This window comes from Hibiscus syriacus, unplaced genomic scaffold, assembly GCF_006381635.1.
Source record: "Hibiscus syriacus cultivar Baekdansim isolate YM2019G1 unplaced genomic scaffold, ASM638163v2 tig00116962_pilon, whole genome shotgun sequence".
Classification (NCBI taxonomy): Eukaryota; Viridiplantae; Streptophyta; class Magnoliopsida; order Malvales; family Malvaceae; genus Hibiscus; species Hibiscus syriacus.
The window spans coordinates 528,566-545,802 of NW_024063488.1; the positions used below are offsets into that span (position 1 = coordinate 528,566).

Here is a 17,237-nt window from a genome sequence, read left to right on the forward strand (position 1 = left end):
GTTTTTGCTTTATTTTATTTAAAAATTATTGATACTATTAATGGCTTAATGCACATTGTTGTTGTTTTTCTCGTTTTAACTAATTCAGATCGAACATTTAATTTTAGTGAGTGAGTCACCTGACAAGATTTTTTGTTTGTTATTTTTATTGTTGTTTACCTTGTTTCCACATGACAAACAACAAATAGTCAATGCCCTCTGCATCAGTTTCATTTATGGACAGTTTTTTTACTTTGTAATTATCTTTATACTTTAGGATAGATTCCTTTTTTGTCAATTAATTTGTCTATATTTCTATTTTGATCACCGGCTTTAAAATCTTTTAATTTCAATACTGAACTTTCAATTTTTACTGGTTATGATCACTTCATCGTTAAGTGTCTAATGTCAACACTAAAATTGGGTTTCGGGGATTTTTAATTTTTTTCCTAAAACCTTCTTCTTTCTCGTGGCTAGAATCTTTGTCCACCACCATTCAATCCCCCACATTTTGTGATGTAACTATATCGAAATATTTCGTTCTCTCACTTTCCTTCGTCTTCTTAGTATGGTTTTCCTTATCTTGATTTTATCTGTAATTGTCATCGTTGAATTAGTTTAGAATAGAGATATATTTTTCTCCTTTTCGAGCTCTTTTTAATTTAGATTTCAAAGAAAATACTCTCTAACACTAAATTAACAGGGTTTTGAACGTTTGAATTTAAGAAAAAGAATCCGATGATTCTTAAAATTAATTGACAAAAACATTTAGACGGTACTAAAAACTAATTGATCAACCAATCAAAAGCGAAATTAACTAAACTTTTAGTGTTTTTTTCTTACCTAACAATAAAGAAAATACATAAAACTCGAATTATTTAAATCAAACAATGAGAAATCAAATTCTTATTGACACCACATATCCTAATTTTTTTTATCACCAAATACAACAATATATCACTAATATCAAATTCATAATATAAATTGTTCTTATAATCAAATCATCTAAAAAAATATAATATTCTCTTTTATTACTAATATCACCTTCTTAATATAAATCATTCTAGTCCTCTAAATAAATTCTCTAACGGCATCAATCTTTTTAACAACAATATATCTATAAGTTTTTACCCATTCACTACAAATATTAATTTTCGGTTGTTTCATTAAACAAGACCCGAGTCTATAAGGCCGTGGGCGGATCTCAGGTCTAGGACCGGGTCAAGTTAAATCCAATCCAATTCATGGTTGTTGGGATTGGGAAGATGAAGCCCTCGTCGGAGGCAGAGGAAAGAGGTTTGAAAAGATTGCTAGAATGGGCGGCAGAGCATGGGATTGAGGTTTCAGAATCGTGTTCTAGCCTGGGGCTGGGCCATTCTATGGGGGTCTCTTACTTCCCCGGCGCCGGAGGAAGAGGTGTGGCTGCTCTCCGTCCTATCACCAAGGGAGATTTGCTTCTTAAATTCCCAAAATCTGCCTTAATCACCACTCACTCTCTTATTTCCAGATATGAAACTTTGTCTCTTGCACTCAAACCCCATCTTTCTCTCTCTCCTACCCAGGTTTGATTTTGAGTTTCAGTTCTTGCTGCATGTTTTATTTTGCATTTCGACCAAACCCGGAGACTAAGCTAAAGCAATTTGCTCATTTCATTTGAAATGCAGATATTCACTGTTTGTTTGTTATATGAAATCAATAAAGGAAAGGCTTCACCATGGCACCCTTACTTTCTGCACTTGCCTCGTAGTTATTCCATACTCGCCGCTTTCGGTGAACTTGAAACGCAAGCCTTGCAAGTTCCGTCGCTGATTTTGTTTCCTCTTTTGCTTTTGCTTTCTCACATTTACTTCACTTGTATTTCTTGATTTTCTTTCTAACCTTTCTAGCTATTGCTTTCTTAGGTGGATTATGCCATCTGGGCTGCTCAGAAAGCTATCTCAAAAGCTAAATATGAGTGGAAACAGGCTTCCAATCTCATGAAGGAACTTAAACTTCAGCCTCCACTTCTCACTTTCAGGGCTTGGATTTGGGCTACTGGAACTGTGAGTTGACAGTGTTTATGATTCACTTTTATTTTTTGGTTTTATATATGTTAGACAGCTTCAGCTTAGACTGTTACACACAATACACACATGCATACGCATAAATGTATGAATATACATGCAGCTTGTGTTCTCTACTTCTAATAATCTTACTTTCTCTATGCTTTGTTTCTTCTTGGCCTTTTTTCTTTCTTATATCCTGATGTACTTGAACCATAAAAACCTTTTACATCTGTTCATGTTGAAGATCTCCTCTAGGACGTTACATGTACCTTGGGATGAAGCTGGCTGCTTATGTCCTGTGGGAGACTTGTTTAATTATGCTGCACCAACTGAAGAATCAGACAGCTTTGAAGATGTAGATAACTGGAAAAATGAACATGCAAAAGATGAATTAGATATGCATTCGCAGAGATTAACTGATGGTGGATACGAGGAAGATGCAGCTGCATATTGCTTCTATGCTAAAAAAAACTATGATGAAGGGGAGCAGGTACATGGAATTCTTTCATTTTACTCACAGAGCATTAAGATATATTTTTAGTTTCATCTTTTCCTTTTTGTTCTTTTTTTCTGTAATCATAATCTTGCATGAAATTCTGAGGCATTTTTTTTCTTCAGTAAATCATAATTCCAATGCCTAATAAAATGAGACAAGTAGAATGAGCATTCACTGATATGAGAAATTTATTTTGTTTTGTCCGCAAATCATATGTTGCTTGCTGAAATTTCCCTTATTGTATCATAATTGTAAATAAAAAGCTTTTATCTGCAGTCCTCAATCCTTAACTTCCCTGGTAAGCTGCAATTCACATTAATAATAATTTGCCGAAAACAACTTTTTTATTTATTTGAGCATGGTGGAGAATTCTGATATACCTTGTGGACCATTATCTTTTACCCTTGCTGCAGTCTAAGCTAACCAGCTCACCTTTCTGTGCCGCCATTGTTGTTCCAAAATGTGCTTTTCTATTGAATTCAATCATTTTTTGAATTTAAAATGAATCCATGTTTTGTGGTTGAATCTCACACCAAGTATGATGTCAGTCTTTCGAAATCTTCAGGTACTTAAAATTGAGAAGAATCCTTCCTGGTAGATGTCTGCCTCATTTTCTTATTATGCATAGCCTAATTTGTTTAATAACTTGTCTAACGGGCTGCAAATGCAATTCATTCACCATGGATAATCTTCTTATTCTTGTATTGGGCGTCAACTCCTATGATTTACCAAGTCTAGCTTAAATAAAGATACATTAAATTGAGAAGAATCCTTCCTGGTAGATGTCTCCCTCATTTTTTATTTTGCATAGCTAATTTGTTTAATCACTTTTCTAATGATCTGCAAATGCAAGTCACTTACCGTGGATACTCTTTTTATTCTTTGTATTAGGCTCACTCCAATTATTTACGTAGTCTAGCTTAAATAAAGATACTTTAGATTGAGAAGAAATCTTCCTGGTAGATTGTCTCATTTTTTTATTATGCATAGCCTAATTTGTTTAATCACTTGTCTAACAGGCTGCAAATGCAAGTCATTTACCACGGATAATCTTCTTATTCTTTGTATTTGGCCTCAACCCCAATGATTTACCAAGTCTAGCTTAAATATTTAGGGATGTAAACTCAAATTCTTTTTCTTTTCCCCTTTCTGAAAATCCAAATTCTTTATGCTTCATGTTAAGTTTCTATTGCATCCTAAGTTTTGCATTGTCGTGCTATAAAGTTTTGCATTGACGTGCTATATGTTTTACATGATAACCTTTTTCCTTAGGTATGAAGCAAAAAACATGACAAAAGGACCTTTGACTTATTAGTGAGGGTTGAGAATTCAAACTACCTTGGGAGAAAGTACTTGAACTCTATAAAATGCAATGGATTAAATTTCCTTTCTTTCTGTTCTATTGATAGCAATAGCCCCTTACACTAAACCCACAAGTCATTCCTAGTTTAATTACCTTAGAAAATTGGTAATGATAGTTTTTCTTCGGAATCAAGCACGCTCAATTTTGTCATTCCAGTTCTGTTAAGTATGATGCATTGGTGCTTCTTATGGCTTTCTATTCATATTGGGTCCTCCACCCGTTAACTGATGTCAAAACCAGTTGCCTTTTTGAAACATGGAAAATAACACCTGACAACAGAAACAATTGCCCGATTTTCGTTCTTTTCTTGATTGTGTTCACCCTTTGGACACTGCTTGCAGTTTTTATTTGTTGACCATGTACTTGAAATGCTAACTATCTTTTATGTAGGTTCTCTTGAGTTACGGAACATACACAAATTTGGAGCTTCTTGAACTGTAGATGCTCGATTTATCCGGGCCTAAGTCGGAGCAGACCCGAAGCAAAGTAGTTGGAGTCCCAATTCAATGACCAAGCCCAGTTCACGTGAAATCCTAAAAAACTAAAAAAAATGGTTATTGGGAGTTAAAAAGCAAAGTGGAGGTGAGGGTCGGTTGTTTGAGGCATTAACCACTCATCATAGCAAAAGGGGGAGATGGTCAGTTGGAGAACGTGGGAACCACTCATCAACTTGTGAAAGGAAAAAAGATTAACCACTGGAAAAGGGAGACAGAACAGGAGAAGGAAAAAAAAAAGGAGACAACAAGGGGATTAATTGGGAACGGAGAGACCATTGGGAAAGAAAATTTTTTATTTGTTTTTGAAAACAATAGAAGAAAAAAGAGAACAGTGTGTGAAAAGGAATTCTTTCTCCCCTGTATTCAAGAATCAATTAGTGTAACAGGGATTTTTCCGTTCTTATTCGAAAGCAATAAAAACTAATTTGGAGGTGTTCCTCAGATTCTTTTCGACTCCTAGTATGTGTTAGGTGTGTGCGTGTGTTTATTTTTTGAAGCAAAAGTAAAGAAAAACAACAAAAGAGAGGAGTTCATCAACAACAGAAAATGAAGGCAATACATCATTTCCATTAACAACCCAACAACAAAGGCAAAATCAAGTGATACACAAAAGAGAAGGCATTTGAAAAGGTTTTGTTTTTGTTTTCATTCTTAAATCTTTCTAGCATTTATTTTGTTTTCTGTTTTTTTTTTCTTCTTCTTCTTTCTTTCGAAACCAAAATAGAAAATAGGGGGGAAATTAGAGATTTACCTGGGTTGTGAAGGCAGTTAAAGTCTCGTAGATTCAATTTCATCTTGATCAGGGGTTTATCGTCTAATAAAAAGGGTTGATATTAGTTCTATGAAACCAAAAAATTTCGAAACAAAATAAAGAAAATGAGTAAGGAGAGTGATGGGATTCTGTTACCTTGGTTGTTTGAGTCTTGTGGCCAGAGGAGAGGTGACCGCCAAGGTCTGGTGGCCATGCGGTGGCGGTAACAGGTTTGAATAAGGGCTCTCGACCATGGAAGTGATGAAGAATAGAAGAGGGGAAGAAGGAGACGGGTATAAGCGACTGATTGTTATTTTAGGTGTATTTAGCTTAGGTTTAAGTTTTAGTTAGGTTTTATATTAATATTTTAGGGTTAATTATTGTTAGCCACCATGACCTTAAGGATAGATTAGGTTTAGGCCCTCATAACTTAAGCATTTTCGTTTTTAACCCATGTTTTAATTAGTGATATATACTTATATATTTTTAATTTACGCTTCATTTCCTTTTAGTTTACATTAGATTAGGCTAGTTTATTTGTTTTTACTTCGTATAGTTTATGTATTTGCTATGTTATTTTATGTTCTTTTATTTCAGTCCTATGCATGCTCATGGTTTATTAGCAATTTAGGGTCTGAATTATTTGTCCTTCATGTTAAAATGGTTTGAATTTATGTAGTATGCTGAATTTTACATTTTTTAAATTTAGTCCTTATTTTAACATGTATATATACCTTTTTTAAATTTATAGTTTAGCATGTTATGATTTTGTTTTTGTATTTAGGTCACATGTGTTCATAATATGTCAATATGCATAATTTATGATTTTTAATTAAAACATATGTATATAATTTTTTCATGTCACATTGTATGATATTTGTAATTTTATTTAATTAATTTCTGGCATGACATACGTTTTTTACAATTTGCATGATAGCCTTATTTTCATAACTCGACATCTTCATAATTGGATTAAGGGTAATATACTTTTAATTTAAAATTATTTTAAGTGGGCAGTCATAACTGATTTGAGGTCTGCTTTTAATGATTTTAAAATAAAAGTGTATCCCGAAAGTGAAACCAAAAAAATTGATTCGTCACCTAAAATTTGGGAACGAGAGAAAAAGAAATGTTCGTTTATTTAAATATATCGAGAAAAGGTTGTTATATCTTTAAGATCTGGTCTCGATATTTGTAAATAATCGAACATTCTTTATCTTTCTAAAACGACTCGGTAATTTTAATTTAATTTATTTGAGTGCTTTTGAATGTTTTTAAATTTACATCATTGTTTTATGGGATCAAAAATTAAATTAAATTTGAATTTGTAAAGTTCATTGCAAAGACGTTAATTAATCGGCTAGGTACCGATTTAGGGCGTTGTGGGGGTGCTAATCCTTCCCCGCACGTAACCGACTCCCGAACTCGGATTTTGGTAACGCAGACCTTAATTTGTTGTTTTAATTAAAATTAATTTTTATCTAAAATAACAAGCATTTTTGGGTGCCCAATCACACCCTAATCAAAGATTGGTGGCGACTCTTTGAACTGTATTTTTTTTTGATCATAAAGGAAATCCAAAATTTTTCGAAACGAGAGGTTTTCAAATCACATTTGTTTTTAAATTAAAAATCAATTGAAAGAGGTAAATTAAAAATTAATGTGGCTTTTAAATCTCACCTTTTTTCACCCTTCAAGAAAAAATTGTTTCGACAGCTTGGCGACTCTGCTGGGGACTTTTTTTTTAGAGAGTCAAGCCGATAGTCGATTAATTAATTGTCTTTGCAATTGAAAATTACAAATTCGTTTTAATTTGATTTTTGATCCCTTGTTTGGTTTTTAATAAGTTTTGTTTGTATTTTGATTTTTTTTAATTTAATTTGATTGACAATTAAATAGTTGTACTGATCTGTTTGCTAATGATTTCAGAATAATTTTGTGTTTTGAGAATTGATTTTGAGTGTTTTTATTGTTTGTTTTTTTCGCTTTTCCTCACACACTGCACAGCTGCATTGTCATAACATGAGCTAAAACCCCGCTCCGTCCTAATTAAGTAGGAGTGAGAGACTATGCCCTCGTGTGGTTTTCACCTCCGCATGGGATAATGGATCGCTCCTGGAGCTCACGCCTTATGGTCCTCGTGATGGTAATCACCTCCGCATGGACATAAGGAGGTGTGTTCCCTCGAAATTGAACTCGATCCCCTAAAGCCTGTGATGGGCCAGGATTGAGGGTTCGGCAGCCCAATGGGGCACCGACAAGGACAATTCGAGAACCTATTACTTTAGAACTTAACCCAGCATATAGTGAACGTAGAGCCTGAACTTAGGTTGAACCAAACCCGAGCCTTAAGAATCCCGTGAGGAGGGTACACAAGGAAAAGCTTTTTTGAGTCATTTATTTTCGTTTTTTCGAATAAATGCATGCGAATTAGATATCATGCGGTTAGGTTTATTTTTCGAACAAGTATGTGAATTAGATATCATGCGGTTAGGTTTTTGTGAATAACGAGGCATGGGGTAGATATCATGTTGGGTAGGATCTGATAAAGCATGAATGGGTAGTCAGCGTATGTGGGTAGGATTTTTGAACAAATTATTATCCTGAATTAATTGCTTCATGTTTACTAACCGATCTTTTGTTGTTTTTGCATTGTTTCTTTTCTGTTTTGCATTGCATTGTCCATTACATGGTGTTGATTTGGGGTCGATGTCCATATAGAAGGCCAGTAATATGGAATTAACGGTTCAGAAAGAGGTTGAGGACAATGCAGATGTTCTGAGGTGGTCGGAACAGTCCCAATTGACCAATGGAGACAGCGTGATGCCTGGATACGTATCAGAGTTATTCGGTTATACTCACGTCAACGTGCGTCAGAATGATCTAAGTGAGCTAAAGGAGATATGGGAAAGATGGGAAGCAGCCGATAAGGAGATGTTTTATCAGTTGTACGGCGATATTCCTTATCTTCTGGATGTTCCTATTGACAGAAATCTGTTTAGAGCATTGGCGCAGTTCTGGAATCCGGCTTATAGCTGTTTCACATTTGGTAGGGTAGACCTGACACCAACAATAGAGGAGTATCAAGTATTGGTCCGTTGTCCGAGGTCCCAGATAGATAGAATATATACCAAGCTGCCAGTCACTCCTTCATTTAAGAAGAAATTACTATTGATGACCGGAATGAGTGAAGATTGTGTAATCAGAAACATTAAGAAGAAAGGAGACAGTGAGTGCATCTCTTGGGCTGCTCTGAAAGAAGTAATTGCTCATCATCCTGATAAAAGAAAGAAGCTTGACTTGTTTGCTTTAGGGATTTATGGGCTTGTTATTTTTCCAAAAGTGCTAGGATATGTAGACGTATCAGTTGTTGACCTGTTTGAAAGATTAGACAAACACGTGGATCCTGTTCCAGCTATTCTAGCTGAGACGTTTCGGTCTTTGAGTTCTTGTAGGCGCGAGGGAGAATGACGCTTTATAGGATGTGCGCCTTTGCTGCTAGTGTGGATTCTGAATCATTTTAAACATGTTGAAAGAGCACCAGGACGAGTGTTTCTAGAGGGGTTTTCGCCTTTGAAAGATTTTCTTTCTAAAGAATGGCCTGGGGGTTTTACTGAAGAAAAATGGGTGGTCATCTTCAAGGATATCAGAGATGGAGATATTTTGTGGCGAGCTTCGTGGAATACCTCTTTGGATATACTTTACCGATGTGGAGAGCGAGATTGGGTTCCTTTGCCAGGTATATGGGGTTTTGTTGGGTATGCACCGCTACTAGTTTCCAGACAATATGGGTCAAGGCAGTTCATTCCAGCCACATGGGACTTGGTAGGGTCGGATTTTGCATTCAAAGGAGATCAATATAAGGGTAAAGTTAAAGGGGTTGCTGAGGCCTGGAAGCAAACTCGTCGCGTGAAATTGTTTACCTATGATCTTGAGTTGTCTCAAGAGTACGAGCAGTGGAGAAGCGGTCGAGTAAATGACAATATCCCGATGGTGAATCCTGAAAATATTCAGCCGGTGGAGGAACAGTTAAGAGTGGTGCCATCTCCATTAGAGTTAGCCAAGCGCGATTTCGAAGCAGAACGGAGACAATGGAGAATGACTTTGCAGAAGCTAGAAGATGAAGTGTATCAAAAAGGATTGGAGATTGACATTCAGAAGAGTAGAGCAGATCGAATTGAAAAAGTAGAAAAGCAACTTCGGCTAGACTTTGACGATCTTCGGTCAACTTATCAGCGAATGGTAAAAGCTCAAGTAGGTTCTAGCTCGAGTAAGTCTGTCGAATTGAGGCAAGAGGTTGTGAGCCTCAAAAGAGTAGCCAGAGAGAGTCAAGAAGAGCTCAAGCAAAGCAGGCACCAAGTGAAAATTTTATCGAAAGAAAAGGATTCTTTAGAGCAGCGGTTACAAAAGAGTCAAGCCCAGAATGAAAAGTTAAAGGAGAAAATTTCAAGTTTAGAGATTGCATTACGACGATATCGAAACAAGGAAGGTAGCTCGAGCCAGGGAGAGGTTGAAAGTCTGAAAAAACAAGTGAGTGAGCTTGAAACCATGGTTCAAGAGTTTCAGAGGCAAGCAAGTGAGCTATCGATAGTTCCTTATGAGGGGGATATACAGTGGCGTTTTCGATGGGAGCGAGCTCAGGCGAGAGTTAAGCAAATAGAGGACTTTATTGCATGTTACCTAGAACACGCGCGAGGAATAGCTCAATATTTGGTCATTCTATCTGAGGAAGCCGCTGATGTAACTGAAGAACTGGATCCAGAGGCTGAAGAAAATCAGAAGATTGTAGAGTTACTAGCACACGTACAAGAAATAGGAGAGATGGTACAAATTTATTTGTGATATGTTTCAACTTTGTAATTGAACGTCGTTCTAATATAAAGAGTTGTTCTAAGGAGTCGTTCCAGGATCAACACCCTGCATTTTGCATATGCATTTTTAATGCATTTAATTTTTGCATCGCATTTTATTCATTCATAATCATATATTTTATATTCATTAATAAATATCAGCGATAACAAAATGACTCTGTGACAGAGTAATACTGGAAAATCCCAAGCATATCTACAGAACCAGGAAGAAAGTTATGGAAGACAAACTTGCCCAAATTGAGAAGGCTCAGTCGGAATTACAAGATAATATCAAGAAAATGCAAGAAGATATGATGAATGCCCAAAAGGAGATGTTTGCCAAGTTTGCGAGTATGTTGGAAGGAAGAAATCCAGAACATGGGAAAAGCCCTATACCAGAAGGTGTAACTGAAGACCCACTTCATCATCCAGGGTTAACCCCAGAACAATCTCAAAATGTTCAAGTGACCCCTGTTCATGTCGGGAAGGTGCACATTAATCCAGTCGGTGCTTCTGTTAAAGTACAGCCTGGATCTAGTTCGTATCAGGAAGAACATCAATATCATCAAGTTCCAGACCTTGATGAAGATGCCAAGAAGGACCAAAACAATCTGTTGGAAGAGAAATGGAAGCAGTTAGAAAGAGAGGTCAGAGCCATGAAGGAAGATACCAGTGTCTATGGATTTGACGCAAAGGAGTTAAGTCTAGTTCCTGATCTGGTCTTGCCTCCAAAGTTTAAGGTTCCTGACTTTGAAAAGTTTGATGGTACCAGGTGCCCCTCTGCACATATCACAATGTTTTGTAGGAAGATGACCAGATACATAGGGGACGATCAATTGTTGATACACTGCTTTCAGGAAAGCTTAACTGGCTCGGCAATCCGGTGGTATAACCAGCTGAGTAAAGCTAATATTAAATCGTGGAAAGACTTGGCTAAGTCCTTTCTTGAGCAATACAAACATGTAAAAGATGTTAGGCCCAACAGGATGATGTTGCAAGGAATGGAAAAGAAGTCTAACGAGAGTTTTAGACAATATGCTCAAAGATGGAGAGATGTAGCGGTGCAAGTCCACCCGCCATTGGAAGAGGAGGAAACAAATATGCTTTTTGTCAACACCTTAAAGGCTCCTTTTTCTCGCATCTTATCGATAATCCTTATCGAAGTTTTGCTGATGTGGTTACAGCAGAAGAAATGATTGAAATGGCGATTAAGAGTGGAAAGCTCGAAGGAGGAGAGTCTAGTAAGAGGCCACCAACGAGGAAAAAGGAAAGCAAAGTCAGTAATGTGAGGCAGTACGATTCTAATAACATCACTGTTTCCCGTCCTCAAGGAGCAGGGTCGTCAACACAAAATGATAATAGACAAGGGGCAAGGGACCAGAGGAGAGAGAGGCCTCAATTTGACCCTATCCCGATGACTTATAAGGAATTGTTTCAGATTTTGTATGATCGACATGTGGTTTCGCCATATCACGTGCCACCAATGCAACCTCCTTTTCCCAAATGGTATGATGTTAGTGCTCAGTGTGAGTACCATGCAGGGAACCCTGGGCATTCCATTGAGAATTGTACTGCTTTTAAGAAGGTTGTCCAAGCTTTGAGAACGAGGAATGTCATCAACTTTGGTGACAGTGAGCAGCCAAATATAGCTCAGAATCCGTTGCCAAGCCATGCAGGGGCAGGAGTTAATGCGATTACTGAAGAGAAAGGAAAGAGAATTGTAAGGAATGTTGGTGAGGTGGTATCACCTATGAGTTGGGTGTGGTGCCAGATGGTCAAGGTAGGATTGTTGAAGCCCAGTTTGATGGGTGAACAGTTTAACAGTGGAGAGGTGTGTCAGTATCATAACAATGAAGGACACAGTATTCAGCAATGTCCTGATTTCTTATCTTTGGTACAAGATATGATGGACAGTAAAGAAATTGAGTTCTTTAGAGAGATTGCTGAAGAAGAGGAAGCGGAAGTTTGCGCTTCAGAAGGATCGTCTAAAGGAGTATACAATGCCAGTTGTCCCCTAATTATTACTCCCAAAAATTGAGTTGTTGAGAAGGTAGCCCCGAAAGTGGTTATTACACCTCCATCTCCATTCCCATATCGGGATAATAAACAAGTGCCTTGGAGATATGATTGTCAGATGGGAGATGTAGCAAAAGAGAATGAGGAAGTAGATGAGGTGGGACGCTTTACTAGAAGCGTTAGGTGTTATTCTCTTAATCCACCTAAAGAGTCTGAGAAGAAGGTTGCAGTTGATAAAAGGAAAAAAGTGGATGTGCAGATAGAATAGGATAAGCCTGTTATCAATGAACCAGTAACCGAGAGTGAAGCGGTAGAATTTTTGAAGTTTCTGAAACACAGTGAATACAGTGTTGTGGAACAGTTACACAAGTTGCCTGCCCGTATTTCTGTTTTATCATTACTTTTGAGTTCAGAGGCCCATAGGAATGCTCTGTTAAAGGTTTTGAACCAGACTTTTGTTCCGAAAGAGTTGCCCATTGAAAAGTTAGATCGGTTAGTTTCCAATATACAAGCTGATAATTTTTTATCTTTTTCTGAGGATGAGATCCCTTCTGGGATGATGGGTAGTCAGAAGGCTTTGCACATTACAGTTAAATGTAAAGGGTATGTGTTGTCCCGGGTCTTGGTTGATAATGGTTCAGCTTTGAATGTGATGCCCTTAGTGACTCTGAAGAAGCTTCCATTAGATAGTACACTTATGAGAACCTGTCAAAGTGTGGTTCGAGCTTTCGATGGGACTAAAAGAGAAGTGTTGGGCAAGATTGATGTTCCTCTGAATATTGGTTCAGCAACTTATGAAGTGGAATTTCTTGTAATGGACATTATGCCTACGTACAATTGTTTGTTGGGAAGGCCTTGGATTCATCAGGCCGGTGCAGTTCCGTCCACATTGCACCAGAGACTGAAATTTGTGATTGATGGAAGGTTGGTATGTATTCATGCTGAAGAGGACATTATTGCTTCTGTTTCTACTACTGCTCCGTATATTGAAGTTGATGAGCAAGCCGTCGAGTGTTCTTTCAGATCGTTGGAATTTGTCAATGCTACGTTTGTGGCCGAAGGTAAGAAGATACCAAAGCCTCGATTGTCAAACTGTACCAAGATGGGGCTTAAATTGACTCTTGGAAGAGGAGCAAAAGTTGGAAAGGGATTAGGCCGACAGTTGCAAGGACCGGTGAATCCCATATGCCCTATTACTAAAAAAGATCGATTTGGTTTGGGATATCAGCCAACTTCGAGGGATAAGATGAGGGGAATTAAGAAGGGCCAAGAAATCAGAAAGGCCAGATTGGCTGGTGAAGACCTTAGCTGGGAACCCATGACCTTCCCGCCGTTGAGTAACATTTTCATGTCTGGGGGGCATATGTTTCAAGGGAATTCAAGGAACACTGAGACGATGGTTGAGAATGCCTTGGGAGATTTAGGCATTAATGGTATAACTGATGATGAATCCGAGGAAATGAGAGCTATGGGCATTTATCCTGCACCACCGGGCTTCGTGTTGAACAATTGGACCGCGGAAGAACTGCCTGTAGTGTACAAATCTTTTACAGAGTAATGCACTGGAACTTTCTCCCTATTGTTCATACCCTGGGGCAATAGTTGATTTTATGTAAAGGGTTAAGCTGTTTGTTTTTTCTTGCTTTCAATAAAAGATGAATTCTGTTAGTTCCAAATGGCAAACATTTTCCCATTCATTTCATTCATTCATTCTTTGTTGTATATATGTATGTATTTATTTATTTCTATTTATTTATATGGGAAAAGATCCTCCCATATGTATATATGTATATATATCTTCTCTTTCATTATTTTTTTTTCAGGAGCTCAGATATCAATAATATGAATGCCAATGACTCTGACCCGGAGATTGATTTCGAGAAGCCTATATGTCAAGGAGAAATCGAGGATTGTGATGATGATGAGGGATGTGAACTACTTTCTGAATTGCTGAGAATGGTGGAGAATGAAGATAAGAAGATTTTGCCTCATAAAGAGTCTACTGAGATTTTGAATTTAGGGACAGATGAGGATAAGAGAGAAGTAAAGATTGGTACCACTCTATTAGTTGGAGGTCGACATGATTTGATAGAATTGCTTCAAGAATACAAGGATGTGTTTGCTTGGTCATACGAAGATATGCCGGGTTTAGATACAGAGTTGGTTGTTCACAAACTGCCAATAAAGCCTGAATGTAAATCGGTACAGCAAAAACTGAGAAGAATGAGACCTGAGATGCTGCTTAAGATTAAAGAGGAAGTGAAGAAACAATTTGATGCCGGGTTTCTTAAAGTGGCCAAATATCCTGAATGGGTGGCTAATATTGTCCCAGTACCGAAGAAGGATGGGAAAGTTCGAATGTGTGTTGACTACAGAGATCTCAACCGAGCTAGTCCAAAGGATAATTTTCCCTTGCCACATATAGATACGCTAGTGGATAATACTGCTGGAAATTCTTTGTTCTCTTTTATGGATGGTTTCTCTGGCTATAATCAAATTAAGATGAACCCTGAAGATATGGAAAAAACGACATTCGTTACCATGTGGGGAACGTTTTGTTATAAAGTAATGCCGTTTGGACTGAAGAACGCCGGGGCAACATATCAAAGGGCCATGGTGACGTTATTTCACGACATGATGCATAAAGAGATAGAAGTTTATGTCGATGATATGATTGTCAAAGCTAAGACAGAGGAAGAACATATTGTGAATTTGAGAAAGCTTTTTAAAAGACTAAGAAGATGCCAACTAAAACTCAACCCAAATAAATGTACTTTTGGGGTGACATCTGGAAAGTTGTTGGGTTTCGTAGTAAGCCGAAAAGGAATTGAAATAGACCCAGATAAAGTAAAGGCTATTCAAGACTTTCCAGCCCCACGAACACAAAAAGAAGTCAGAGGATTTTTGGGGAGATTGAATTATATAGCTCGGTTTATTTCACAGCTGACGGAAAAGTGTGATCCCATATTCCGCCTTCTTCGCAAGAATAACTCAGGGGAATGGAGTGAAGATTGTCAAAGAGCTTTTGAAACAGTGAAGAGATATTTGTCGAGCACTCCAATTTTAGCGCCACCCATCTCAGGCAAACCCTTGATTCTTTATTTGTCAGTTTATGAAAATTCAATGGGATGTGTGCTGGGGCAACGTGACCAAACTGAGAAGAAAGAAAGAGCTATCTATTATCTCAGCAAGAAGTTCACTGAATGTGAGACAAGATACTCACCCATTGAAAAGTTGTGTTGCGCTTTAGTATGGGCTACCCGAAGGCTTAGGCAATATATATTGTATCATACTACTTGGCTTATATCCAAGCTTGATCCCTTGAAATATCTAATGGGTGTGCCTGCATTATCTGGAAGATTAGCTCGTTGACAGATCTTATTGTCCGAGTTTGACATCCAGTATGTAAACCGGACGGTAATTAAAGGAAGTGCTATAGCGGAATTCATTGCAAGCAGGGCTTCAGAAGAATATGAGTCATTGAGCTTTGATTTCCCGGATGAAGATTTAATGGCTATTTCGGTAGAAGAAGTAGTTGCATCCACTAGCAAATATTGGAAGTTGAACTTCGATGGTGCTTCAAATGCCTTGGGACATGGAATCGGGGCAATTTTGGTCTCACCAGAAGGAGAGCATTATCCTTTCACCAGTCGGCTTAATTTTGATTGTACAAACAATATGGCCGAGTATGAAGCCTGTGTTCTGGGTCTTAGAGCTGCTGTTGAACCCAAAGTAAAAATGCTCAAGGTGTATGGAGATTCAGCTTTGGTAATATACCAGCTCAGAGGAGAATGGGAGACAAAAGATCCCAAGCTTGTAGAATACCGTAAGTTGGTTATGGAGCTTGTTGAAGAATTTGAAGAAATAACTTTCAATTACCTCCCCAGAGAAGAGAATCAAATGGCAGATGCCTTAGCCACACTGGCAGCAGCGTTTAAGATGAACGAGCATTCAAATATGATGCCCATTGAAATGAAGGCTTATGAGTATCCAGCCCATTGTTTTAATATAGAAGAGGAAGAAGATGGAAACCCTTGGTATTATGATATCTTGCAATATATAAGGTATCAGAGTTATCCAGAACAGGCCACTGAGAATGATAAGAGAACCATTAGAAGAATGGCATCAGGGTATGTGCTTGATGGTGAGACTCTATACAAGAAAAGTCTGGATCAGGTCTTGTTAAGATGTGTGGACACGAAAGAGGCCAAATTGATTCTTGAAGAAGTGCATGAGGGAATATGTGGTACCCATGCTAATGGGCATGTTATGGCTAGGCAGATTATGAGATTTGGGTATTACTGGTCAACTATGGAAACAGACTGTATCAATTATGCCCGAAAATGTCACAAGTGTCAGATTTATGGAGATAGGATACATACTCCTCCTCATCCGTTGCACGTAATGACAGCTCCGTGGCCATTCTCAATGTGGGGCATGGATGTTATTGGACAAATTTCGCCCAAAGCTTCAAATGGTCATCGCTTCATTCTGGTAGCCATAGATTATTTCACCAAGTGGGTAGAAGCAGCTTCTTACGCAAATGTTACCCAGTCTACAATATGTAAATTCTTGAAGAAGGAGATCATTTGTAGATAAGGTTTGCCCGAGAGGATTATCTCCGATAATGCGTTGAATTTAAATAATAAGATGATGAACTCGGTCTGTAAACAGTTCAAAATAAAGCATCATAATTCCACTACTTATCGCCCAAAGATGAATGGGGCAGTAGAGGCGGCCAATAAGAACATCAAAATGCTCATAGAGAAAATGACTGAGACTTATAAGGATTGGCATGAGAAGTTGCCCTTTGCTCTGTTTGCTTATCGAACTTCAGTACGGACTTCAACTGGGGCAACTCTGTTTTCTTTGGTTTATGGGATGGAAGCTGTCTTACCTATTGAGGTGGAAATTCCCTCACTTCGAATTTTGTCAGAGGTAAAGCTTGATGAGGCATAATGGGTCCAAGCTAGGTATGACCAGTTGAATTTGATTGAAGAAAAGAGATTGAAAGCTATTTGTCATGGTCAGATGTACCAAAAACGTATGATACGGGCACATGGTAAGAAAGTTCGCCTTCGAGAATTCCATGAGGGAGATTTGGTGCTTAAAAGGATTTTGCCTATTCAGAAGGATTTCAGAGGAAAATGGATGCCCAATTGGAAAGGACCTTATGTTGTCAAGAAGGCCTTTTCTGGGGGAGCTCTAGTCCTAACTGAAATGGACGGATCAGAATTACC

At 37.9% G+C, this 17,237-nt stretch overlaps 1 protein-coding gene and 1 long non-coding RNA gene across 2 annotated transcripts; one reads left to right on the forward strand and one right to left on the reverse strand.

The window, feature by feature from the left end:
* Window positions 1-13: 13 nt before the first annotated feature.
* LOC120189933 lies at window positions 14-3,026 on the reverse strand. Its single transcript, XR_005522584.1, has 3 exons — window positions 2,901-3,026; window positions 2,175-2,177; window positions 14-34 (listed from the first exon to the last, which is right to left on the reverse strand). It is a non-coding gene; the product is annotated as an uncharacterized LOC120189933 (long non-coding RNA).
* On the forward strand, window positions 1,165-4,346 carry LOC120189932 (protein SET DOMAIN GROUP 40-like). The gene is made up of 5 exons (XM_039193062.1): window positions 1,165-1,541; window positions 1,644-1,775; window positions 1,881-2,021; window positions 2,269-2,514; window positions 4,274-4,346. Exons 1-5 carry the CDS (start codon window positions 1,224-1,226, stop codon window positions 4,322-4,324), a joined length of 888 nt encoding a protein of 295 aa, XP_039048993.1. The 5' UTR covers window positions 1,165-1,223; the 3' UTR covers window positions 4,325-4,346.
* Window positions 4,347-17,237: the final 12,891 nt, after the last annotated feature.

What these genes read in the sequence shown, in the direction of transcription:
- LOC120189932 (XM_039193062.1), top strand. Translation starts at nt 1,224, where the DNA reads ATGGTTGTTGGGATTGGGAAGATGAAGCCCTCGTCGGAGGCAGAGGAA. An exon ending in GGATTTGGGCTACTGGAACT is followed by an intron (nt 2,022 to 2,268) that starts GTGAGTTGACAG and finishes TTCATGTTGAAG; the next exon opens with ATCTCCTCTAGGACGTTACA. An exon ending in ACTATGATGAAGGGGAGCAG is followed by an intron (nt 2,515 to 4,273) that starts GTACATGGAATT and finishes TCTTTTATGTAG; the next exon opens with GTTCTCTTGAGTTACGGAAC.